This window comes from Myxocyprinus asiaticus, chromosome 21 (genome assembly GCF_019703515.2).
Source record: "Myxocyprinus asiaticus isolate MX2 ecotype Aquarium Trade chromosome 21, UBuf_Myxa_2, whole genome shotgun sequence".
NCBI classification, from domain to species: domain Eukaryota; kingdom Metazoa; phylum Chordata; class Actinopteri; order Cypriniformes; family Catostomidae; genus Myxocyprinus; species Myxocyprinus asiaticus.
Genome location: NC_059364.1, coordinates 44,383,282 through 44,409,787, shown reverse-complemented (window position 1 = coordinate 44,409,787; position 26,506 = coordinate 44,383,282). Strand labels below are relative to the sequence as shown.

Below are 26,506 nucleotides of genomic sequence, written 5' to 3'. Positions count from 1 at the left end.
ATGTTTATTGTAATTGTCATACTGCTATGTTTCTTGGAACTGCACCCAAGATAAAGGGATTAATCTTAATTTTTAAATAATTTAATTACAGTTACTTCTGATGAAATTGTATATATTGTGAAAATTAACATTTAATTTTAAATTAATGTTAAAATGTATGTTTTCTCATTTAATGCAGCCCCCTTAAATTCCTTGGAAAGTTCATGAATAATTTATTTGATTTTATATGATTTATTTGAAAGAATTAAAGGGATAGTTCACCCAAAAACATGCTTTCTGCCTCCTCCTCCACGTGACACGTGACCTTACCAAAAGCGGGTTTAAAACATCGACAGAGAAAAGCCAAGGAATTTATACCATGCACATTATAATTATTGTCATGGTACAATAAATCAGTCATTTAAGACAACCAAAGGTGGTTTGATAATCAATTTGTTTATAACTAATCGCTGCACTGGAGAACTGCATTGCCGACAAGGTGGACTGGACGCTAACATTAGAGCTAACTTCAGCTGTTCAATATGGTTAGAACAATGTTACAAATTCAAATTCTGCTTACCTTTCCTCTTAATACGCTGTTTTGAATAAAAAAAAGTCACTTATGAATTCGTGCAAATCCATTGTTTTTTTGTTTTTTTTCGGGGTTGAGGGCCATCCAATACAGAAGTGGTTCTAGCTTGTATGGTGCCCTGGGGGAAACCGGCCTCAGCCAAGTGATATTTATTAAAGTTCAGCACTATTTTACATTGAGTGAAAAGTTTTCATTCATATTATACATTTTTAAAACTATCCGCCGATTAATCGGCTATCTGCCTGTTTTCCCACCTGAGTTATCGGTATTGGCAAAACTCACTATCGGTCGACCTCTACAAATAACACGATTTGTAACATGATAAATTGCCGTCGATAGCTACTTTTGGAACTATTGGTTATCAGCAGAAATGCTATATGACGTTGTAATATTGTAAAACATTGTAGATGTTTATGAGTGCATTTTTCCACCTGCAATTTATCTTAAAAATAAGAGTCTCCAGTGTACTTCTTTCTTTTTTATGGTTAAAAGTCTTGTGTAAAGCACAATGTCTTATTTTTCTTTTTTTATTAGGATTTTTTGTTGCACAGTAAACTGCATCTGGGATTTCATTCAATTTGGACTCATGTAGCCTCTGTATCTGTGCCCGTCACAGTAAGGAAAGACTAAAGGCACGGTCACATTTACCTTTGCACTGCCAAATTTGCAGGCGAAGAAGGCATGAGCGGACATTTAGCGCCTGTGAAACCAGCAAAAAACAAATTGCCAAGCAGCCTCTGCTGCACTATATACTCTGTGAGAGTGATGTTAAAAAGTAACTTGTTGCTAAAATTATATCTTTGTAACGATATCCAAGCAACTTCCTATTGGTCAATGCAGTGAATTTCACCCGTCAAAGTTCACTAAACCCCACACAAAAAATCCGCGTGGGGAAATTCTTTGCCACCGGAAGTCCATTCCTATTGATATGACTGTATTTAACCATGCAAAATTTGTTGTGCAAAGGTAAATGTGACCGCACCTTAAGAAAATGTATTTCAAAAGAAAACATTCAATAAAGCATTTTTTTTTTTTTTACAACTATCGGCCGATTAATCGGTTATCAGCTTTTTCCATCACCTTAGTTATCTTTATCACCAAAATCCAATATCATTCGATCTCTAATGAATACCACAAGTCAGCAGAGAGAAAAGGTAATGACAGGTTTTTTCATTTTTATTATAAACAGCATTAATTGAAAATAAAATTTAGTGATTTGCAGATCACTTTAAAACTACATTGTATTTCGGTAATACTAAATGAACAATGGTTTCAATTATATGCAAATTACCTTTATTTTTGATTATATTAAAAGTTTTTTGAACCATTAGAAATCTCTGCATTTTACAATGTTAAAGGACAAATTTTAGTTTTTATTTACATTAATTAACTTTTCATGTCACAATTTCAATTACTAATCCTTCTTTCCTACTTTTATCCACACATTGACCCAAATGTCACTGTGTGAGCTTCAAGGGTGCTTTCATTGGCGTCCCCTAAACCTCTGAGGTGCTCGTTGAGGTGCCCGTTGATTTCCCTGCTGAGGTACCCATTGAGGTGCCTGTTGAGATATCTGTTGAGGTGGTGCATTAGCAGTAGCATTGAGTAAAGCACATCCAGTTGTCAGACAGACTCCAGGAACTCCATGTAGTCCAGGGTGGCCCCTCAAACCAGGCTGCCCGACATGACCCCTCTCTCCCATCCGACCTGGTTGCCCCTCAAATGCCCGGCCAGGACGCCCACGCTGACCTATGATATTAAAAAATTACCAAGATAAAGGTCTGTACCATAACATGATATTGTGACTCTTAATTTTAAAATTCTCTGTGTTTTGATGGAGAGAGATATCAATTTTTGTAATGAGCTCATTATTGTTACCCATTGGTCCCTGGTCCCCAATATGGCCAGGAAGGCCATAGCCTTTAGCTCCCTTGTCCCCTGGTTCTCCCCGGTCACCTGTGGCAAAAACAAATAAAACATTAAATTAAATTGAACAACCATCCCGTTGCATGAGTGATACACCCTAGGAGTAATCACCTACATAAGACACAGGTATAAACACTGTTTATACTGATTAACAACCATGTGCTAAGGTCATTGATGAATAAAGATATAAAACGACTTGTAAATATTCTTCAAATTCATTAGCTTGGCTGGGGACCATGCCATACATGTTACATAATTTCTAGACCCAATAACAATGTAAAAGATCTGCTTGTCATTTGTAACAGGAAATCCCTAGTAGACTCTACCATACTCCATCTATGAAACACTGGCATTCATAATGTATAATGCAAGGGATGTAGTCCTTGAATGGCTGATGCTGACTGAAGAGGTGATGATTTTGTACGATATGAACCGGTAGTGCTACAAAGTTGATGTTCTGAAACTAAGCTAATCATCTAACTATACACGAGAATCGTGCACGTTTATAATTAGGCCAGTTCTTAAACTCATCCACTACTTTGTCTTATAACTTGTGTAATTGCAGATGACTGCAAACGTTGCAATCTCTCATCTCAAGGACTACTCAAAGAAATATCTATACTATCTACTGATACTAACTAAACTGCATTTTTCAGTAGAGTCACAGTAGCCCAACTATGTTTTTTTAAATAGTGTAGCTTAGTAACAAGCTGCTTTTACAACAATTAGTGGTGTAGCATGACAAAGTACTATATCATTGTTTTGTTAACAACTTAAATGTAGTTAGCTAGTTCCCTATCTGTCACTCAACTGACGTTGAGTCGATGTAGTGACACTAGGGGTCACTCTTGGGAGCCCTAAGCACCTCTGATCTTTGAAAAAAGGCCAATGGGAATTGGCCAGTGGAATTTGCATGCCACTCTCCCGGACATACGGGTATAAAAGGAGCTGGTATGCAACCACTCATTCAGATTTTCTCTTCGGAGCCGAGCGGTTCTATTCATTGAAGCTGAATTCATCCGCGAGTTCATTCACCTCATCTGCTGGATTTTACGGCGCATTTCAGCGGCTTCTCCCCCTCTGCACCCGTGGAATGCAGGGAACGCCCCTGGGCGCTTCGGCAGAATAACAAAAAGAGTATATTCTAAAAAAGAGTATATTTTCATTCTAAAAGAGCGGCACACACGGAACGTCTTTTTAAAGATGCTTTTCCGTTTATGTGTTATTCCTGGTTGCGGTCGTTATCTCTCCGCTTCTGACAGCCACGATCGCTGTCTTACGTGGAGACATCGTTCGTGGATGTGTCTTGTCCTCATTGCGAGAACATGACCATGGCCATGTGGCCGTGAGGCCATGCCATTTAGCACTGGGTGCGATTTGGGGACCTCAATGGGAGCACCTCCACCAGGTAAACCCCCACGGACCTCCCATTCCCCAGCATGCTCGCTTGCTCCGGTCGGGCTCTCGGATGAGACCACTGGCTCGTCTCATGGCAAGTTCGACCTCTTATTCAGAGCCCAGGAAGATGATGAGTTATCGAGTGCAGCATCGGAAAGCGGGCTCGTCCACTCTGATGTGGACGCCTCGGCTGGGCTCCCTCCTTCGAGTGTGGTCACCCAGTCTCAGGCCGACACGGAGATGACGGACATGCTTTCCCGGGCAGCCGCGAGCGGCGGGCTAGAGTGGAATCCTCCACTCTCCCCTGAACCCTCGTGGCTCGATGATTGGTTCCTGGGCCCAGAGCGCCGCTCATGGCCGCACCCCACCCCGGTCCCTTTCTTCCCGGAAGTGCATGAGGAGCTGACAAGATCATGGGGGGCACCTTTTACTGCCCGATCCCGATCTTTCAGCTCCCCCTCTCTCACTACCCTCGATGGTGGGGCGGTCAAGGGGTATTCGGTGATCCCTCAGTTGGATAAGGCGCTCGAGGTGCACTTGTGCCCGCAGAGCGCCACCACCTGGCACGGGCACCCGAAGCACCCGTCCAGGGCCTGTAGGTTTACGTCGTCCCTGACGGCTAAGGCCTACGGTGCCACTGGACAAGCCGCCTCCGCCCTACACGCCATGGCTCTTCTGCAAGTTCACCAAGCCAAGGCACTAAAAGAGCTGCACAAGTGTAGTTCTAACCCGGGATTGATGAAGGAACTGTGCTCGGCGACCAACCTGGATGATTTTCCTCCTTAGCCTTGTGGCAGTCGAGTTTGCGGAGAAACTCGCTGCTGGCCCAGTACATGTGCTAACTAAGCCCTGTACTGGGGTAGGTGCTCCACATGCCCTGGTTCCCCATAGGTGACCGCATGTGATATATCTTCCGCTAAATCGTTTCCCTGTCAGTAAACTGCGTCTTCCTTGGGCAGAGGCCCCTCTACCCCCAGTCATCATGCTTGTAGAAACTCCTCCCCCCTCGGGTAGGACCTACCAGGCGACTTCTCCACATGACATACTTCCGACAAGACTCGGTAAGACCATGTGACGTATTTCCACTCGAAATACCCCCACCCCTTCTCTGGGTGGGGTGTGGTCTCGGTGGTGTCTTCCCTTTGGGAGTGACACCCCCTGACATAGACATTTATGGCCCCCAGTCGGTTAACAAATTCCACTCTTTTTGGGGAGAAAAAAAAGAGGAAAAGAGGCCACAGCTGGGCTAGCCTGTCCCTATTTGTTGGGCAGTCGACTTGTTCCCGAAGGACCGTTCGATGCTCATAAGATCGTTGGGGGAGGTTACGTGATGGCCTGGTGCACTGGCTACGAGACACACAGAGGTCTGCCCATCTTGCACTGCTAGTCCACGTAACACAGTAGTCTTGGCGTTTTGTATAGGGGCCCCTAGTGTCACTACATCGACACAACGTCGAGTGAGTGACAGATAGGGAACGTCCTGGTTACTTTCGTAACCTCCGTTCCCTGATGGAGGGAACGAGACGTTGTGTCCCTCTTGCCACAACACTGAACTACCAGGGAAATGGCCAGGACCTTGTCTCGGCTCCTCAGCACAAAACCTGAATGAGTGGTTGCATACCAGCTCCTTTTATACCCGTATGTCCGGGGGAGTGGCATGCAAATTCCTCTCGCCAATTCCCATTGGCCTTTTTTCAAAGATCAGAGGTGTCACTACATCGACACAACATCTCGTTCCCTCCATCAGGGAATGGAGGTTACGAAAGTAACCAGGACGTTTTTGTTAGTAGCTCATAGTGTAGCTAACTACTTATTCAAAAGTGTAGCTTGACCAGAGTTTCAAAGTAGCTTCCCCAATACTGATCTGACTGTAATCCAACCTACATGCAAGCACAAACCATTGCATACTCTATTTTGTGTCAAAACAATGTGATATCATAGCTAATCTTTCTTAAACACCTTATTTCAACCATTCTTCAATTGCACCTGTACACTTATTTGCGAGTAATGCCATCTGGCAGTGGAGTCGCACAGCTGCTCATGTTTAATACACCTATTACTTTTCCTCTGCTGACGCTTACAGGCTAACACTACTTATATATAAATATATATTCATGACAAATAGCCCATTCCAAAAGGCGAATCCATCATGTGTACTGCCCACAGGGGCAGCTTTTCAACCAGCTGAGAAGTATTTGTTTTACTAATTCGTCAGTGCGTGAACACAGCCAAGAGCAATGTTGACAAATTATTGTTTCTCTATACCTTGGCCTGTTCTTTATTTGTAACATATTACGCTATCTGACATCAAGGCAAACACATTTGTTTAAAATGTGTAAGCATGGAGGGCCACCCTTGTATTGGTGTATAGCCAGTAGGGTACTATTTGTCATCTGAATGTACTAGAGTATGAAGATGGTTTACCTGGTGAGCCCTGTCTGCCCTGGTCACCGGGCTCTCCATAGAATCCCTGCTGCCCAATTTCTCCTTTTAAACCATCAATGCCAGGGTCACCCTGTCAAAATGGCATTTGAAGAAGGTATAAAGTTGTTTGTTAGTAAGCTGTCATTTAGAAGACACTTTTTAACAGTGGTTTATGAAACACTTATTACAGGTACAATCCCATGGAGAAACCTGAGGTTGTGAGCCTTGTTCAAGGGCACAATTGTAGTGCGGGAGTTGTGGGAATCAAACCAGCAACTTTCCGTTTACGAGGCCTGTGCTTTAACCAGTGCACCACCCCATCCCATTTGTTGAAATGCCTTAAATAAAACTACTGTCACTATTTTTATGACTTTTATTGTGATTTCCTTGTACTTTTTGGACAGCCAATGATCAGTCTCCTTTTATTATTTGGAACTAGAGCTAGGTAAAAATATAGATTTTCAGATAAATCGCGATCTTCATTTGAACAATATGATATTGATTTTTAAATTCTCAAGATCGATCTTTTACTCTATGCGTAACTCTCTACAATGCAAGTGAATCACTCTCATATGCAAGCGAATTTTGCGCTATACGACTAAAAATGTCTGTGATTAGCCAATGGATGATAAATGTTTAGATTTCACTCACCAGTGTTTGAGTAGTATACTGGTGAAGAAATTCAGCACCGAGATCCTTCCACTGCGTGTTGAGTGTAAAAGTATGTTTTGACTATGTTTTGTCATTGAATAATGTCTCTTTTAATATCTTTTCTGTCCTTAAGTCAGTTGTTGATAAAAAATAAATAAATAAATAAAAATGTAATTCTAATCAAAGATAGTACGGATGCAGTAAAGAAGCCATTCGACTCATTCACTCATATTAAAACGTTCGCTCAACCGAAACATTTCTGTGAGAAATCACAACACGGTGCCAGGGAAATGCTGATGCTTCACTCCAGCAAGTCACGTGAATGCAGCTTTTCACAGGTCCCTTCTGGGTATGTTTTGTACCAAAAATATGGTTAAGAGATAATTTCTCCATCACTTGATCACTGACATGATCAAGTGTGTGTATCAGTGCAATAACCCTGGACACATCGCAAAGGTTCCGCCAAATTCCAGCCCGTGTTCAGCACTCACACAGACCTGAATAAAATATCAGAATCTAAAGTGAAAATTGTTGAATACGTTAATCGCATTAAAGAAAACAATGCATTAATCATTTTAAATTAATCGCATGCGTTAATGCGTTAATTTCGACAGCTATAATATACACCGATCAGCCACAATATTAAAACCACCTGCCTAATATTGTGTAAGTCTCCCTCGTGCCACCAAAACAGCATTCTGAGATGCTATTCTTCTCACCACAATTGTTCCGAGCGGTTATCTGAGTTACAGTAGATTTTGTCAGTTCGAACCAGTTTGGTCATTCTCTGTTGACCTCTGTTGGGATTTTCACACACAAAAGTCTCTAAAATTTACCCAGAATGGTGCCAGAAACAAAACATCCAGTGAGCGGCAGTTCTGCGGATGGAAACGCCTTGTTGATAAGAGAGGTCAACAGAGAATGGCCAGACTGGTTTGAACTGACAAAGTCTACAGTAACTCAGATAACCGCTCTGTACAATTGTGGTGAGAAGAATATTATCTCAGAATGCTATTCTGAGATGCGGGTTGGTGCTGATTGGTTTTGGCGGCACAAGGGGGACCTACACAATATTAGGCAGGTAGTTTTAATGTTGTGGCTAATAGGTATATATATATATATATATATATATATGCAATTTCAAGACATCATATTTATTGATAAATACATAGTATTTGTAAATTTTAAAAAAAATCTCATGACCAAAATTATGAAAAACTAATAATAATATATAATTAACAGCATAAGCTGAGAGAGAATTTATTCTACAATGCCTGGCCAAAAAAAAAAAAACTGTAGTTTGGATTTAAATAAGCAGATACTTAAGAGCCTATGATTGGATCATTATTTCAGTGATTAATATGTTTCAGCTGGCAACAATTCTTTTAACCCTAACTGATGCAGTGTGTCCATCTAATTTTAGATGTCTTAAACAACTATGTCAGGGGAGTCCCGGCTCGGAGATCAGCTGAGGGAGACAGGCCCCGATCAATTCTGGCCAAATTTCTGAGACCATCTGATAAAGATCTCATGTTACGTGAGGCGAGGAGCAAAGGAAAGCTTCTTGGAAGAACCACAGCATTTTCTTGTTCCCAGACTTTCGACAAGAGAGAAACGTGAACGATTCAGGGAATGCAAGAAACTCTTACATCAATGGAAGGTCACTTTTGCTCTGATGTTTCCGGCCAAACTGAGAATAGATACTAAGGATAGACATAGAGCATTTACATGCCCACAGCAAGCACTGTCCTTCATAAAAACATTAGAGTGAGTAAGCCAGTTGGTGATTTTCATGTTGCTGCCTAGTGGACCGACTCATTGAAAATACACTCGACTGCCCGAGGAAGCTGGGTGCCTTTTTCATTTCTATTTGTGCTGGTTCCACCTAGCGGCTGGAGTTTGTTTTGTGTAATATCATTTCTTCGGGACAGCTTGTGGATGAATCTGCTCGTTTTGGGTGCTTATGCCTCCTGTTGGCTGGGGTTGGTTTTGTTGAATATTTCATGCAGGACAATGGAGTGAGTTTGACTGCCCGAAGAACTGACCGGCCCTTTTTTTTTTTTTTGTGCTGGTTCTGCTAGCGGCTGGAGCTTGTTTTGTTGAGGAACACACCTTCAAGACAATTAAGTGGATGAATCTACATGTTTTTTTTTATTTATTTATTTTTATTCCGGTTATGGTCTGGAGTTTGTTTTTTAGATTATCTTCTGTTGTGTAATTCTGTTTTACAAATTTTTGTATAGAAGCACCGGACTTGAGCAATCCGATGACAAAGTTGTCATGGGGGCTCTCGTAGGCGTACGTGGACTGTTTGAGTTTAGAGAGATGGACGCCAGTTGGCGCTGTCATGCGCGGGGTTAATGTTTTTCTTTTTTCTGTATGTTTGGTTCTGGGGAAAGTTTGGGGTTTGACTGTTGCACTAATGTTGGAATGTGGTCTTTATAATTTTAGTTTTGACACACAATCTATTTTTTCTAATATGTCAAAATGTCAAATGTTAATATGAGTGGATTGTTTCTGGCCATGTGGAATGTGAATGGGTTGGGGCACCCCATAAAAAGAAGGAAGGTTATTTTTTTTCTTAAACAAAGGAAATACGATATAGTGTTTCTTCAAGAAACGCATCTTTCCCCCAGGAAGCTGAAAATTTAGGAAAATATGGGGTGAACATGTTTTCTTTAGTGCTGGCTCAAGTAAGAGCAGGGGAGTCATTACACTGATAAGTAAATATCTATTATTATTATTTTTATTTATTTATATATATATATATATATATATATATATATACACAGTAAATATTTATTTATTTATTTATTTTTTATCTGCGTGTGTACTCAGGGTTTAATGGTTGACTCTGTATATGAATGTTTTGCTTTGTTATGAGTCATGTTGAGAAGCAACCAATAAAAATGTTAACCTGGAGAAAAAAAAACAAAAAAAAAACAACCATGTCGGAAGACGTATCCTGTGGTCATGGAAACAATGTTACTGTGTTTCAAAAGGGGCAAATTATTGTCCTGCATCAAGCAAAGAAAACAACTAAGGAGATTGCTTAAATCACTGTAATTGGGTTAAGAACTGTCCAACGAATTACTAAAACCTGGAAGGATAGTGGTGAACCTTCTGCTTTGTGGAAGAAATGTGGTCAGAAAAAAATCTTGAATGATCGTGATCGGAGATCACTAAAACGCTTGATGAAGTCACATCGTAAAAAATCGACAGAAGAACTCACGGCTATGTTTAATAGTGAAAGTAAGAGTATTTCCACACACACAATGCAACAAGAACTTCCAGGATTGGGACTAAACAGCTGTGTGGCCACAAGAAAGCCACTGTGTTAGTGAGGCTAATCGAAAAAAACAACTTCAATTTTCTAGGGAGCATTAAGATCAGACTGTGGAGCAATGGAAAAAAGTAATGTGGTCTGATGAGTCCAGATTGACCCTATTCTAAAGCGGTGGGTGCATCAGGGTAAGAAGGGAAGTGCATGAAGCGATGCACCCGTCATGCATAGTGCCCACTGTACAAGCCTCTGGAGGTAGTGTTATGATCTGGGGTTGCTTCAGTTGGTCAGGTCTAGACTCTATTTGCAACATTATGCAGCAATAAAATGAAGTCAGCTGACTACCTGAATGTACTGAATGACCAGGTTATCCCATTAATGGATTTCTTCTTTCCTGACAGCACAGGCATATTCCAGGACGATAATGCCAAGATTCATCAGGCTCAAATTGTGAAAGAGTGGTTCAGGGAGCATAAGGAATCATTTTCACACATGAATTGGCCACCACAGAGTCCTGAGCCAATTGAAAGTCTTTGGGATGTGCTGGAGAAGACTTTACGAAGTGGTTCCACTCTCCCGTCACTCAATACAAGATTTCGGCCAAAAATTGGAAATAAATGTTGTGATGTTGCATAAGGTTGTCGAAACAATGCCACAACGAAAGTGCGCTGTAATAAAGTCTTTCTAGCAGCTCCTATCTACTTGAATGGGAAAAGACTGAAATCTCCTAAACGGTTGGTCAAGATTACTATCAAAAGACATATTTCAAATCAGCAGTAAAATCTGACAACACTAGTATCATAACTTGTGCTGCTTTACCTCATATAATGCTAAAAAATGACTTGTATAATTAATGTGCATGCGTGTTGTCGAGTTGATTGACAGGCGATGTCTGTATCTAAAAGGCTCTTTTATCTGTAAGACGGGACTTCTTTTCTACATCCGTTGACCACTGGCTGCTGTTGGGCATTCCAATTTCTCCCATTCATTTTAGTAGAAGTGGCCCATCTCTGCTAAATAATCTCTGGCCGTAATCAAAGCTAAAGGCGGTCCAACGAAATATTAGAGTGTGTGCCTTTTTTTAATTTTGGCCAAGCAGTGTATATGTAAACAAATTGGACATTACTGAGATATACACAAAAGAATCAGAATCGAATCGGAGTCTAATCGAAACGAAATGAAATGAGAGCTTATGAATTGGAATCAAATCGATAGTAGCTTGGACATTCAGCAAATCATCTACTTTTGTGTTCCACAGAAAAAGTCAGACAGGTTTGAAACAACATGAGGGTGAGTAATTGGTGACAAGTTTCATTTTTTTCCATTTTTATCACTATCCCTTTTGTGAATACAAAGTGAGGCACTTCTCAGACATTAACTAATAGGCTTGCTTAATAAGGAAATTCAGTTATATGTTATGATGTAGAATTAAAGCTCTGATTTCTTAGCCTTGATGACCCTGAGGTTTTGAAAAGAGAACACCTCTCTAGGTCATGTGTAGTTATTTCACAGTCAATTTTATAACCTTTTACATTTTACATGTTTGAATTTGAGGCTTTGTGAACTTTTATCATTCTTTGGGCCCCTTTGAGTGAAAATGTTTGAGAAGTCTGAAAAAAAGTCTCTGCTTGAGAAATATGGAAAGGATTTCCACTCCACTGAAGGTGGGATTCACTCCAAAAACCATTCAACACAGAGCAAGTGTCTTGTCTGTGACTTCCTATTTGTCTTCACAGGGACTTGGAAATTCTGAATGTTTTTATATCATACTGCCAAACAGTGCTGCACATTCTCCAGAGGCCTTTCCACTATGAACATATTATATCAAACTTGGCCTAGAAGAAAGTTGATGTATGGACCATGTTCTTTCTTAGTTTACTATGGCAAAAACAGGTTTAACATGTGCTAACTTCAAGTGTGTGATGTATAAAACAAACCACATCTAAATGCTTTTGTTTCCAAGGACTAGCACACTTGACCGCACCATCATTAAAGTGAAATTTGGGTGTTATTCTTGTCCGAGGTGGGAAACTTACTGGAGGTCCAGATGGTCCCTTTGGTCCTGGGGGACCTGGGGCACCCATAGGCACCTCTCCATAGAGTGGGCACACGGCTGCGCACGTCCTCCTCACAGAGTTAGCAAAAGTCGACATCTGCTCCAGCACCACCTGCTTGCACACCTCGATAACATGTTGAGCGGGAAAAGTGGGGCCCTACAAAAGAGATCATTAGCACTGAGATGGTTGGCCTGAAACATAGAGCTCAGATTAGTGTAACTCTCGTCAGTGGTAGTCTGGGAATGGGAGGCTGTGTAATGAAGCCAACAATATTTCACCAGTCACATTACTGATTTACAGCCACACTAAATGAAAACCTTGCCCCAAGCAGCAGAAAAAGGCTGCAATAATGAGAAAGCATTTACTAGCAATCTTGACACCAAAATGGTAACCACATATATTTTATGGATGTTACGCCAAGTGCCACAAGGACTATATCTCTCAGAAGCTTTGAAGGCTTTATCTGGAAGTGGTGCTTATTAATCCGCTGGCGAAATGCAAATGAATACAATTAGTAAACAAACCTGTAAACAGGCGTTCGGGTTGTGTAAAGTAAGGAGGAAGGTTTGAATTTCACCTACTTATGGACCATAACAAAGTCCCTTTTAGGCAAGTCAGTCCACTCGGTGGCCATCTTGGCAACAAGAGATGGTCATTAGTTATGCAAGTCAATAGTCATGGCAATAGTCATGCAAGTACACCTTTTCACTTGAATGGGGAACGATGAAGTTTCAAATAGATATTTCAAATAACTTATTCTGTAAAATCAGACAACATTAAAATTATGTATAATTTATATATTATAAATAAATGTTGGTTCTTTAGCTGAAATGAGGCTAAAAACCCTTTATGAAGTTGGTGAAGTCCACAGAAAGGCTATTCCATATTGTAGAGCGCATCTAAACACGTTAAGCGGGAGACGCGGATATAAACACGGAGACAGCACACAACTGCGAATGCCATCTGGGTAGCGCATTATGATGGGATAAGTGAACTTTTTTTATGAAAAACTTTATGAAATGTACAACTGGGCAATGTACAACTTTCAGACTTACCGGTGGGCCTGGTGGGCCCTGAAAGCCAACGAGACCACCATCTCCTCTCACACCCTTGAACCCGACACTGCCTTTTCTACCTGGCTCTCCAGCAGGGCCTCGCTTTCCTCTTCCTCCCTGTGCTCCTGGCACACCCCCATCTCCAGTCTGAACCACAAACAAAGACAAGCACACCCATAATCAAACAAGTACACTTTTATACAGTGTACAAATTTCTGAATGAGACCTTGACAGCAAGCTGTTTCCTGGAAAGAAATACGAAATGGAACTCAAACAATATTCTGATGTGCCCATCAGATGCATCTTTCCAAAAAAGGATTTCTACAGCTTTTGTGACAATGGACAGACCAAATTCTAAAAAACCTCCATGTGGTTATACGAACTGCAATAGTTAACAATCACTATCATATTTACCCTGCCTTTAGGTCCTTTGACTCCTTTTGCACCCTGTGGAAAAAGTATGGAGATGTGAGAAACTAGAACCACGTGATAATTAAAACGTGTAAACAGGAAATGATATGCATTTGAGTCAATAACTACCTTCTCCCCTTTGCTTCCCTGGACCCCCTGAATGCCAGTGTCACCCTGGAAGATACAAAAGCACACATTTGGCAATTGCATTATAGCTTTTATCCAATAAATGTGATTTGTATTTGATGGTTATGGTGTTGCAAGGGGAAACCCCAAAATCATGGTGCTGCGTTTTACCACTTTGTGTTTGAATGAAAGAGAGCTGTAAAACTCTGGAAAACTGTCTGCTGTAATGTGTCCTAATCGGAAAATTGCCCTGGAATTTGACACATTAGCTTGAGGTGTAATTTTGTGAACTTTGACTCTCTTCTACTCTGCACAACGAACATGACATTCTAAGTGTTTGTTTTCAATGTTTCTGCTCTAACCAGAACTATTTTTATATTTCTTTCTGCATGTGTGTGCATTTAAATTCAAGTCCAAAGTCTCCATCTTTTTTTTTTTTTCTTTCTAAAATGAATAACTACAGGAACAAAACCAATAATTTCCATTTTCTAACTTCTCCCCATGAATATTACATAACACATTAATACAACATCAGGCTCTTACTTTGATGACCAATTGTTCAAATTTCATAAAATGTGTTAAAAGTAAATATGTCTTTAATGCAGGGAAGAGTCATCAGTACTTATGAAAATATCCACGTGATGTTGAAATAATGTTTAGATAACAGAAGGCCTATGCACGGAATGAGTTGATATGGCTTTATTAAAACCATATGATCCTTCACATCTAATGCTACAGCCTCTGTTGAATATAGTTATTTTCAAATATATTGATGAAAGTCTTTTTTTGGCATGTTGAAATAAACTTCAGAGATCTTCTCAGACGTTTAGATATAGAACAGAGCAGTCTACGGTTTGAGTCTAACGTGCTTTGTAGTGTGACTGCACCCAGAGCCAAGTTACTCTATGCGGCCAAAAACTGCTGTGCTCACCAGTGAAAGTTGTGCTGCGCAGACATGACTGCAGTGTGAAAACATGCTGGGTTTCTATGCTGTTAGATGACGCCGAGTGTGTTCCTAAACTGCCGGCAACAGATGGCTTTTATCCTTTCACTTTTTTTGGGAATGTGTCGGTTCCCATTTGTCAAAAAGATACTACAGCAATCTGTCAAGGCCTAAACTAATTTGATGACACACTGTGTAGTATGCATTTTATAAATGTTAATATGCTTGTCTCTCACAGAAGTTGAGCCCATTTGTACATCAGCTGGTGTGCTGGTCACTGTAAAATGCTGACATCATAATTCCTAATTGGGGGAAGAGATTGTCTTTTCAAGAAATCCTACATTAACTTTTACTGCAAGGTGGAAATGGATGGGTGACCAAAAATGCAAAAGCAAAAACCAAAAAATATCACTATACACCAGGGGCGGACTGGGAAGAAAATTCGGCCCGGGATTTTACATAGAAACTGGCCCAAATGTTGTTGGGCGGGGGGGTTGCTGTCCTTTTCTGCATATCGCTGCCCCCTTCCACATATCGCTGCGCCATTTTGTGGCATGTTCTGCATAACGCGGCGGCCCATGCGGCCCCATTTTGCGGCCGGCCCACCGGGAAAAGTCCCGGTTCTCCCAATGGCCAGTCCGCCACTGCTATACACTCACTGAGAACTTTATTAGGAGCACTATGGTCCTAATAAAGTGCCCAACATGTTCAACGTGTTGTGCATTCTGAGATGATGTTCAGCTCAATACAACTGTACAGAGTGGTTATCTGAGTTACCGTAGCCTTTTTGTCAGCCTGAACCAGTCTGGCCATTCTCCGTTGACCTCTCCATCAACAAGGCATTTCCGTCCACAGAACTTCCACTCACTGGATATTTTTTGTTTTTTATCACCATTCTGAGTAAACTCTAGAGACTGTTGCATGTGAAAATCCCAGGAGATCAGTAGTTACAGAAATAATTAAACCAGCCCATCTGGAACCAGTAATGCCATGGTCGAAATCACTGAGATCCAATTTTTCCCCTTTCTGATGGTTGATTTTAACATTAACTGAAGCTCCTGACCCGTATGTGCATGATTTTATGCATTGCACTGATGCCATAAGATTGGTTGATTAGATAATCGCATGAATAAGTAGGTGTACAGGTGTTCCTACGAATTAGAGTAGACATTACAAAAAGTGGCTTAGGAAGTCCATATAATTGAACATAAGGCTATTTTTCAACCTAGTGTCATAGAATGAAAGTTACTATAAAAAAATGTTTGCAAACATTTCGTGTTCTACATTTTGCAGCAGTTTTCTGGTGAAATGAACACTAGAGGCACTACAACAACTGTGCTTTTTATTCACTTTCACACAAATCATGAGTACAATGGCTGATTATGACTTTACAAACACTTATTTTTCACTCTATTGCTCACACACTGCTCTGTCATTATATCAAAACACTTTTAATATAATGCATCATTTGAAAAACTATACATTTTAACGCTTGTATTACAGACCCACCTACATTTACACACTTATTCCAATGTGATTAGCTTGCACGGTCGCTCACCTGATAGAGTGTTGAAATTTGGACTTTGAAGACCGAGGCTCAAGCCCAGCTAAGCTCAAGTGAGCAGAAAGTGTCAGAATTGACACGAAATTACGTGGTTGCTTCAGAAAATGTGCTTTATATGTCGCATTTGCTTTTAGAATGATTAGGTTTAGGGGTTGGTGTTGGTGTTGGATGTCTGTTATGTTTACCTCTTATTTGCTTTTAGGACACTATTGGTTAGGTTTAGGTTAAAGGTTTAGGTAAGGGAGGTATGTTTTACTCATTAAAACCTCCATCTAACATTCACCTTAGAAACATTGTCTGATTACGGCACCATTTCACTCACTTTTGGCGCTCCTTGCTGGACGTTTCACTGCAGTTTCCCAGTGAAATGTCCAGAGGAGCGCCAAAAGCAAGTAAAATGTTGTTGTAATCAAACAGTGTGTATAAGGTGAATGTTGCACAGTGTTTCTAATGTGAATGAAGCATGTAAATTAGTTTTACAAAAATCTTTGCCATGGTCACTTAATTTTCATGAGATCAGGCTGCTAATTTTGGCAAAATTAACACGACAGTTAAATTTATTAATTTCTAAACCTTGTCTGCTTAGATGGCCATGGGTGAGCTGCATACGAGACATATAGTTCCTGTGTATAGATGAGTCAGTGAGAGGCTACACAAAGATGGACTTTCCTATGTTTTGATTCATGGGTGTTTTTGCATTTTAGGCTGCAGAAATAATCTGGGATATCTGGAGTAACCCCTCCATAAAGTCTGCTGCATGACAGAACATAAATGAACTGATGTAGAAATATGTTAGATTTACAGGACAAAGATTTATAGCAGATCATTTACATTATACTCAGACCCCAACCCTGTTGAGCCATGCTATGTCTACTTGCAAGATTCAAAATGCCCTTTTAATGAGACAACTTTTGTTTGGTTTGGGTTTCTTCTGAGTCCATATTAGTCCTAATTCAAAGACATATTAATTATGCCATGCATCTACAAGAAATATTGAAATTAAATATTTGAACATGGCTTTTTGGACATTCTGTAATTGTGGGTAAATGAGTGGATAACATTACCTTGGGCCCTTGTCTACCAGATAATCCCATGTGCCCCTATGGAGACATACCATATTTTAGCATTTTGGAATGAATGATCTTGGATATTTCTTAAGATTTGGAATATGTATCCATAATGCTCACCGTTCGTCCAGGGGGCCCAATAAATCCCGGTCTTCCTGGCTTTGCAGCGGAGCCCTTGTAACCTTGTGGGCCCTGGAGATTGTAGCACTTTATAAATCTACCAGAAGGCAGGGTGTATTTCTCTATGTCATAGAATCTTAAGGCAAAATATTTAGTTGGCATTTACAGAGGTCACACAGAGCTTAGTAGAGTGGTTATTTCTTTCGATGAGTACTTACCATTGGTCCCAGAGGGCCCATGTTCCCTGGAGGCCCTTGTTCACCTTTTTCACCCTGTGTAAAATACAGTCTAGAACATTATATGACCAAACAAAACTACACCAATTGTGGTTGCAATTTCGATTCCACTTAGCGATTCTGTTTCAGATTCCAATTCCACTTTTGGTACAATTTATGAAGTATTTTTGAGGAAGCACTCAATCAATAGTTCAGAAATCAGTCAATAGTTGATTCAACAGTGAACCAAAAGTGAATCAACAAATTCAATAATGAATCAGACTGCACTAGTTGCAATGTAAGTTTGTGTTGAGGACCACAATATAAATTTGTCTTTATATTATTTAGTGGTGCCCAGTCTTTATCTCTGATCACACTCAATTTCAGATTTTGACATGGTGCTGTAGATTCAGTAGCAGTGCAGGAATCACGGGCAGAATATTTTAGTATGGTGTTCTGTCCGCATCACCGGAAGATTGCAGACATTCAAGAACCATTAAAAGAACTGAAGGTCATGAAAAAGACATTTCTTGATTCCTAAAACATACAGTAATTTCTGAGGAAAAGGTTGATGTGGAAAAGCTTGTTCACCATTTCACCAGCTTGTCCATATTTGCCCTCAGGTCCCTGTTGTCCTTGATAAGCCTGCGGGTGATATACCATGAGATCAGATGAAAGCTAGTGGGCATGAAAACATACTGTAGAGTTCAGCTTTAACATCTCTACCTCAATACCAGGGTCTCCATCTCGCCCTGGCAAACCTGGATCACCGATGATCCCCTGAAATATTCAAACATGTCAGCACTCGACCTGGTCAATAATTCAATAGATCAGTTGTTATAACCACGGGCTCATAAGTAACCAACCTTTCCACCCATTCCACCAACTCTTCCTTTTTGGCCTTGAATTCCCTGTGGACAGTAAAAAGATAGGTGTACCTTCATGCACAGAGGCAAAATCTTTTCCATAGCCCACTTGATTGATTAAGCTTTGCAAAGGAGCAGTATGATCTGTGGGAATGTAAGAACATAATAACTAGAATACATACTGGCTTTCCCTTTTCTCCAGGTGTTCCTCGCTCACCAGGATCTCCCACAATCCCCTGTCACAGCAGAGACAGACTATAAACATGAAGTTATAAGCTCTCGAGATTCCCATGACTGTTGCATCATTTCAAAAAGGACCAAAATCCAGCTTTACTACTTGTGGTAGCAACTGACTATATATGCCAGGACTTCCACAGAAGTTTGGTTGAGTGAGAATCTGTACGTGATTTTCAAATTATTGAACTGAGCTTTAATTTTCTCAAAGCCACATATTTTTTGGCTTGTTTAACACTTACTTTTCAAAAGCTGGCATTTTGAAACAATTATGTTGATGCTTAAATTGTGTCCCTGATGACAGTTTGATTCCTGTTCAAACCCCAAAGACCTCATAGGAATCTGAAACTGGTGGGTTTCCTTGAAGCTTTGCTTTCTTCTTCCTTGTGGGGCTCCACAAACCTTTTGATGCTTCAGGAGTGAATCTCATGATATCCATCAAGAACATTTCTTTCATTCCAAAATGAAGATAATATTTATATTAAGAAGAAATTATATTTAGCTTAATGAAAATGAAGCCTATTTTATGGATAGTTAAGATTTTCAGGTTTTTATATAGTTTTTAATAGTTTTTATTATTTTCTTAAATTAAGCACATGCAAATTGTCATTACTGTATTGATATTAGGGGTGTGCAGCGAAGCCATTATCTGTATTTGTATCTGTATCTGTTCATATGACAAAATGATCTGTATCTGTCTCTGTATTCGGATAAAACCGGGTGTGGGCAGGGCTTAAACCGGAAGTGCGTCAAAACTAAATGAAACGCCCATTTTTAAGTGTTACTCTTAAATTTATAGTTTCTATTAATAAAGCATGTCTTCTATATATATGCGTTTTCATAATAATAGCCTAATAATAATTATAATAATAATAATTATTATTATTATACAATTATTATTTAAAAATATTATTTTATTATTTTTTTCTTGCCAGATGAATATGAATTTGTAGGCAACATTAACTGTGGAATATGTTGTGGTTTCTCCTGGTATTTCTGTTATATAAATCTGCATGAAACAGAATTTTCGTTTGTCTGTGCATGTCTAACAACATTATTCTGGAGGCAAGAGATGTCAAGCAAAATGTGAAATGTCAAGCACACATTTTGCAGCGAATAATAAATACAAATTCAAACATTAAAAGAAATGAAAATAAAATCAATATAGTCTACAAACAGATGAAAGTCCCCTAAGTCTGTCAGGAATTTTTACGATAGGACACCATTATTTAATTCCTAAAAGATGAATACTCTATTGAGCATTTAAACATTTATGGAGCATTTGAACTTTTTTTCTGAATAAAGTCTTAACCAGTCAGTTACCTTTATCACTGATGTGAATATAAATGTGGTCAACTTTAAGAGTCAGAAAGATGAGCTCCGATGTGAAATCATCACTTCAGGTCAGGAATTTAACATTGCACTCAGGTTTAGGCTATAAATGAATGCATGGGAATCGTGTGCAGTGGCGAATTCTCAGGGCCAGCAAAGCCTTCTCTGCTGGCCTAACATGCCAAATAAATAAATATTTTTCATCCTTTCATTCTTTCTCAATCACCTTTTTGCCTATGTATTTCTAATCGCTTTCCACTCTTAATTAATCTACAAACAAAAGAGAAAAACGAAAAGTTTATCCAGTCAGAATTTATTCCTTGATGCTTATAAGCAAAGTGTGACAACTGTTTCACAAACTGCATGCCTGAATCCGAAGCAGCGCGTGAGTCTGAGCTCCACCCCCTCAGGCCTTCAGAATTTATCAGAATCCCTCAACAGTGCAAATGAATGAGCAACTAAAGTCAGATTGTCAGATTCATCAGCCAATCAGTTTGATTTATTTGTTCTTGGTGGGTGTGATCTTTAGGCTATGTCCCGGTGGAGGACTTCTAGCTGGCCTTGAGTGACGCAATCACGCTTTAAGTGATGTACATAATTTGAAAGCGAAGAGCGTGAGATTTTGCTGACGAGTCAACTGTCATCACTGCTGGTATTGCCGTTGAGAAAGAGATCCTTATGGATTTAAAAACACAAGATGTTCTGCATGATCGTGCAATTGATTAATTAAACAGGAAAGGAGGACTGACTTTCACTTCAAGTAAATTGGTAAGTGCTTTTGTTATAGCAACATCAGGAGTTTTCTAAGTGTAAATTAGACTGCTTGAGCATTCAGTGTCGGATCAAGTTTTGAAAAGTAGTGCTGCGTTCCATTCAACTCAGAAAGTCAGATTTTACAACTTTCTACTAGGAAAAGTGCAATGGAATGCATCTTGAAGTCAGAATTACAACTTGTAGGCTTGTGCAGAAATTCTCAAGTCCGATTTCGCCGAGATGCAGTGGCATGATGTCACACAAACATGTCGACACAGTAAGTGATAAACATTCACTTTATTAAGTAATATCAATAAATGAGTTCATTTCCACATTACATGATATTAAAGCTTGTTTAACAAACGCCTGCAGAAACAGGTGTATAAAACTTTATAATCTCTTTTGATAATCGTACACCTAAAGCACAAATGCTAGTGCTGCAGCATTGTTTATCAATTGGGTTGCTAGGAGATATCTCTAATGAGAGTCAAACCCCTGCTAAGCTAACGGGAGCATTGCAGATTTGTTTCCTTAAATGTCATCTTCCGAATATCGGGGAATGGAATGCATTTATGGTCGGATATCAGCGATATCAAGTAGGAATATCCCACATCCAACTTGAATGGAACGCAGCATAACCGTGTACCCTGATGAAACTAAATGTATTGCAAGCAACTTTTAAATCGCAAATATTATTAGATCGATTTTTTTCCAGGTATTATAGACCTCCTTGGTAGATTCATATGAAAAATTATGATTTTTGAATGTCTGTTCGGGAGACGTTCATTTCACAAAACAGTCATGCTGCAGTTAAAATTAGGCTTGCTTGAGCATTAAGTGTCGTTTCAAGTTCTGGCTTTCGTGCGTGGACGTGTTTTTAAAATGTCAGTTGGTATTATTAGTTAGCTGTGGCATAATGTATGATGCCCAAAGGCATAGGGTGTCTTATTCATTGTGAAACTGTGTTTTCTTAATGGCATGAATCACACTGAAGGCCTAGACTTTAAATGCACAGCCCACCACTGATCGTGTGATATGCATGATGTATGCTGATGTAAATATTAGAGCTGTCAAAACTAAAGCATTAATGTATGTGATTAATTTAAAAAGTTTAACGCGTTTAATTGTGATTAACACTTTTACCGCTAATAAAGTATAAACCAGCATAAACACTGGTTGAAAGGGCAGAACCTTTGTGATGTGTCCGTCTGGAGTTATTACACTGACGTACACACCACAGCACACACACAACAGAGACTTACTGAGTTTGGAATGGCATACTACCCATACTACTCTTACTACTTCTACCATATATGCCTAAGGCAGAAATAGTAAGAATAGTATGGTAGTATGCCATTCCGAACTCGGCCATTGTCAATGATCAAGTGATGGAGAAAGGACCTCTTAACGCTATTTGTTGTACAAAACAACCCCAGATGTGTGACACTGGACTTGTGACAGAAATCAAGTACAGCCCCTGTTATGGGCAATTTAATTACCGCTGAAGCACATCAAGTCTTAAGTATAACAAAAATGTTGTCTGCAGTGCTTTTCATTGACGCCATGACGCAAATCATGAACGCTGATTAATATTGTGGAGGATGACAGTTTAAGAGATTTAATGTCCATTGCAATGAATGTTCAACCTATGGAGGGGCTAGTTCTTACAATTAGTCGAATTCCCACTTAGACTTTGGGAAACATTTAATATTACCTGTATTGGAAGGCTTTGTTTGGAAAATGTTAATAAAACATTATATTATTACATTTTATTTTGTTTTCTTTTCTTTCCTAAAAAGCAAATAAATGCATTTTAACAAGAAAAAAAAAGTATATAGAGAGTCAAATTTCACTACTTTGAAAATATGTGATTAATCACGATTAACTGTGAGAAATTATGCGATTAATCGCAATTACAAATTTTTATCGACTGACAGTACTCGTAAATATATAACTCATAAAACTATTACTGACAAATAGTAAAAAAAATCAGTTTTACAGTAATGAGAATCTAATGCGAATCAGCGTCAATGAGAATAATTAGAATTAAAAAAGAAAACTCTAAAGTAAAATGTCTGGACACGTTAAGGTGTATGTGTGTGTGTGTGTGTGTGTGTGTGTGTGTGTGTGTGTGTGTGTGTGTGGGAGGGGGGTTAATAATGTCACAATGCAGAAATCTTAATTGTCCGAAAATAGGACATTATATTTTTTGTAAATACTGTTTTATTAATTTCTTTAATATGACTCTTTTCATTAGATTTAGTTTCAACAGTGATAAAACATTTTCACCTTGAAAATACCACCTTGACCCTCTACTATGAATACATTGATGAATCATTCAGCTTGTGCAGACTCCTATAGGATCCCACAAGGTGGCAGATGTTTAATTTAAGAGTGGTCTATGGGACCTAAATGTCATGAAGCACAATGCTGAAGGTCCTCAGTTCATTTTCATACCTGGCGACCCCGTGGTCCACGAGACCCTTCGGCTCCAGGTAAGCCCTCACTTCCCTGTTGTAATGAGTGATGGGAATTATTAGGTGTCAAACAAAAATATGTTTCAGAGACAAAAACAAACCAGTGTGAAGGAGAAAACTTGCCTTCACTCCCTGATATCCCGCAATCCCCTCATATCCCCTTTCTCCTGATGAACCCTGGGAGATGTGGTATAGAGCGCATGAGTCATTCATATTCACAATTACACAAGACATAAAATAGTTTGAAGCAAAATGATCTAGACCAAAGCTTACAACTTCCCCTGGCCGGCCAGTTTCACCCAGGTCTCCATGAGGCCCTCGCACTCCCTGCAATCAGATGGACAATATCACAGCTTAGCACGTATAAATCAAGGGTAATGTATTGCTTACCCTGGTGTCCTTAGCTATCATGCAGATTCAAGAAATCTCTAAATATGTGAACTAATTCCTAAATAAAATGGCACCTAAAGGTCATACAATTAAGCCAATTAAGATAACAAAATATTTTAACTTTTAACAAAAGTTTTTAACAAAATATGTTATCTTATACATATTTAAACATACAATTAAGATAACAAAATATCAAAGCAATTGGTATCTGCAAACAAATGATGCTTTAATCAGAACTAACTTTTCTGAGCCACTGTTGCAATGACTTTTTAACAAGGGGTCAAGGTTTGATTGGTTACTTTGGGGAGTTAGCCCCTGCTAGTAGAACCCATAACTGCACCATTCTGATGACAAAAATCATCTTTAATTCAAAAGTGGTCACGTACTGAGACATGTCAGGATGGTCTTTTTCTGCTGCTCCAAAGTGATTAGCCACATGGCATTTGCAGCTTGTGGATCGACTGTGCCAGCCAAGCAATTACCATTGAGTTGAATGTGACTGCTAATGGATAACTCTCTCCAGATTTGCTTTCAACCCTCCTATGTTATTCAGTCATTTTTGACCGAAATACATTTTCCTCATTTAATACAAATGTTTAAAAAAATTTAATAAAAGTTTCCTTTATCTAAGCAGTACAAGACTTGGTGACTTTTCCTCCATTTGCCATCTGAACATAAAAAAAAAATTGGGCTTGATTCAAAAAAAAAAAGAAAAAAAAAGAAAAACGACACCTTTGGCATTGACCGACCATTGAAAATGTGGGAAAGACCAAAAAACAGAGCAATTTTTTTTTTATCTTTCAAATACCATCAATAAATCAGCCACAATGCAGAACAAAACTGACAGAAATTACAGGGTGAGACTCTAAAACATCCTCAGTGCAAAACATACACACACATTCATACACAAACACACACACACAAATGAACTGGAGAGACTATAACAAAGAGTTTGGTTTTTTTACATTTGTCAAAAAATAAATAAAAAAATCAATCACAATGCTAAACACACACACTCAGAAATGAAGGGATAATGATAACACAATCACAATGCAGAACACACACTCACACACACACACACACACACAGAACCAGGGCATCAATAAGTGGAGTTCTACAGCCATCTTTTGGTCATTGTTGGCATTTTTGTCATGTTAATTATATTTTGTTCACCAGATGGCAGCAATCTGCCTCCAATTTATGTCACGTTCTCATATTTTCTTCATGTTTCAACTTACAGAAGTGTAGGTTCTGATTTTTTAATTATTTTCTTTTATTTTATGTACTTATTTGAATATGTCTTGCATAAGATAACAAAAAAAGGGTTACACATCTGATCCTTCCGGTCAAAAATGACCGCGAATACCAAAGGGAGGTGCCATTTTTCAATACCATAAGAGGGTTGACCAGCTGGTGATTTTAGTGTATGTATGAAGTTCACATACATTCCTGGCAGAGTGCCCTATTAAAGCAGAGTGGGACTTGTATATCTGCGCAGCACTGACAAACCTGCTCTGCTCTCACGCCACGCAGTCCAGTGGTAAACAGAGCATGAGATGTGGAAACCTTAAAGGCTCCATGCAAAGCTTGTCGAAAACAGATTAACAACCCCTGACATTCTAAACAGCAGCGACGAAGTAAACAGAAAAACACTGTATCATTCACAACGGTAATTACAGGCTTTTCAATCCACACATCACCATTCTTATTACATTGCAGTTAGTAACACTATCTGTAGAAACTATAGTGTTTTGGCAGAAATATTCTATATTTATAATAAATGTTCCCTATCTGTCGCTCACTCGACGTTGGTGTCGATGTAGTGACACTAGGGGTCACACTTGGGAGCCCGAGACACCTCTGGTCTTTGATAAAAGGCCAATGAAAATTGGCGAGTGGTATTTGCATGCCACTCCCCAGAACATACGGGTATAAAAGGAGCTGGTATGCAACCACTCATTCAGATTTTCTCTTCGGAGCCGAACGGTCATGCTCACTGAGCTGAATACCACTGTTCATTCACCTGCTGGATCTGACGGCGCATTTCAGCGGCTTCTCCCTCCTCTGCACTGGTGCACTGCAGAGAATGCCCCTGGGCGCTTTGGCAGAAAAACTAGAGAGTATATTTTCTGAAAGAGCATTTTCCCCTCTAAAAGAGTATATATTTCTCTAAAAGAGCGCACACACGGAACGTCTTTTTAAAGACGCGTCTTTTTAAAGATGCTTTTCCGATTGTGTGTTATTCCTGGTTGCGCTCGTTATCTCTCGCCTTCTAACGGTCACGATCACTGTCTTTCGTGTCTGGGCACTGCTCACGCGGAGACAGCGTTCGTGGATGGTCACGTTCTCATTGCGAGAATATGTCCATGGCAACGTTGCGGTCGCGACTTGCCTTCGTAAGAAAGCGAGCCACCCCAGAGGCTCCCGCCTCGGTCCTTTTACCCACGGGTTTGAGGCCAGTGCGGCTAGCACTGGGGGCGATTTGGGGACCCCAATGGGACCGCCTCCGCCGGGTATCCCCCCACGGACCTCCCATTCCCCAGCACGCTTGTCTGCCCCGATCGGGTTTCCGGGTGAGTCCGCCGGCTCGTCTCACGGCGAGTTCGACCTCTTATTCGGAGCCCGCGAAAGTGATGAGCTCTC

General features: G+C 39.8%; 1 protein-coding gene across 1 annotated transcript in view; it reads right to left on the bottom strand.

Annotated features, from left to right (window-relative positions):
- Window positions 1-1,874: 1,874 nt before the first annotated feature.
- LOC127411740 (collagen alpha-1(IX) chain-like) overlaps window positions 1,875-26,506 on the bottom strand; it is a 65,572-nt gene continuing 40,940 nt past the window's right edge. Inside the window, exons 10-26 of the mRNA XM_051647471.1 lie at window positions 23,747-23,800; window positions 23,597-23,650; window positions 23,454-23,507; window positions 18,860-18,913; window positions 18,678-18,722; window positions 18,538-18,591; window positions 18,403-18,456; window positions 17,815-17,868; window positions 17,597-17,668; window positions 17,474-17,509; window positions 13,906-13,950; window positions 13,780-13,812; window positions 13,366-13,512; window positions 12,290-12,466; window positions 6,320-6,410; window positions 2,450-2,527; window positions 1,875-2,320 (exon numbers count right to left, since the gene is read on the bottom strand). Coding sequence (XP_051503431.1) covers window positions 2,055-2,320; window positions 2,450-2,527; window positions 6,320-6,410; window positions 12,290-12,466; window positions 13,366-13,512; window positions 13,780-13,812; window positions 13,906-13,950; window positions 17,474-17,509; window positions 17,597-17,668; window positions 17,815-17,868; window positions 18,403-18,456; window positions 18,538-18,591; window positions 18,678-18,722; window positions 18,860-18,913; window positions 23,454-23,507; window positions 23,597-23,650; window positions 23,747-23,800 — 1,368 coding nt within the window. The 3' untranslated portion in view covers window positions 1,875-2,054. The remainder of the gene's footprint in view (window positions 2,321-2,449; window positions 2,528-6,319; window positions 6,411-12,289; window positions 12,467-13,365; window positions 13,513-13,779; window positions 13,813-13,905; window positions 13,951-17,473; window positions 17,510-17,596; window positions 17,669-17,814; window positions 17,869-18,402; window positions 18,457-18,537; window positions 18,592-18,677; window positions 18,723-18,859; window positions 18,914-23,453; window positions 23,508-23,596; window positions 23,651-23,746; window positions 23,801-26,506) is intronic.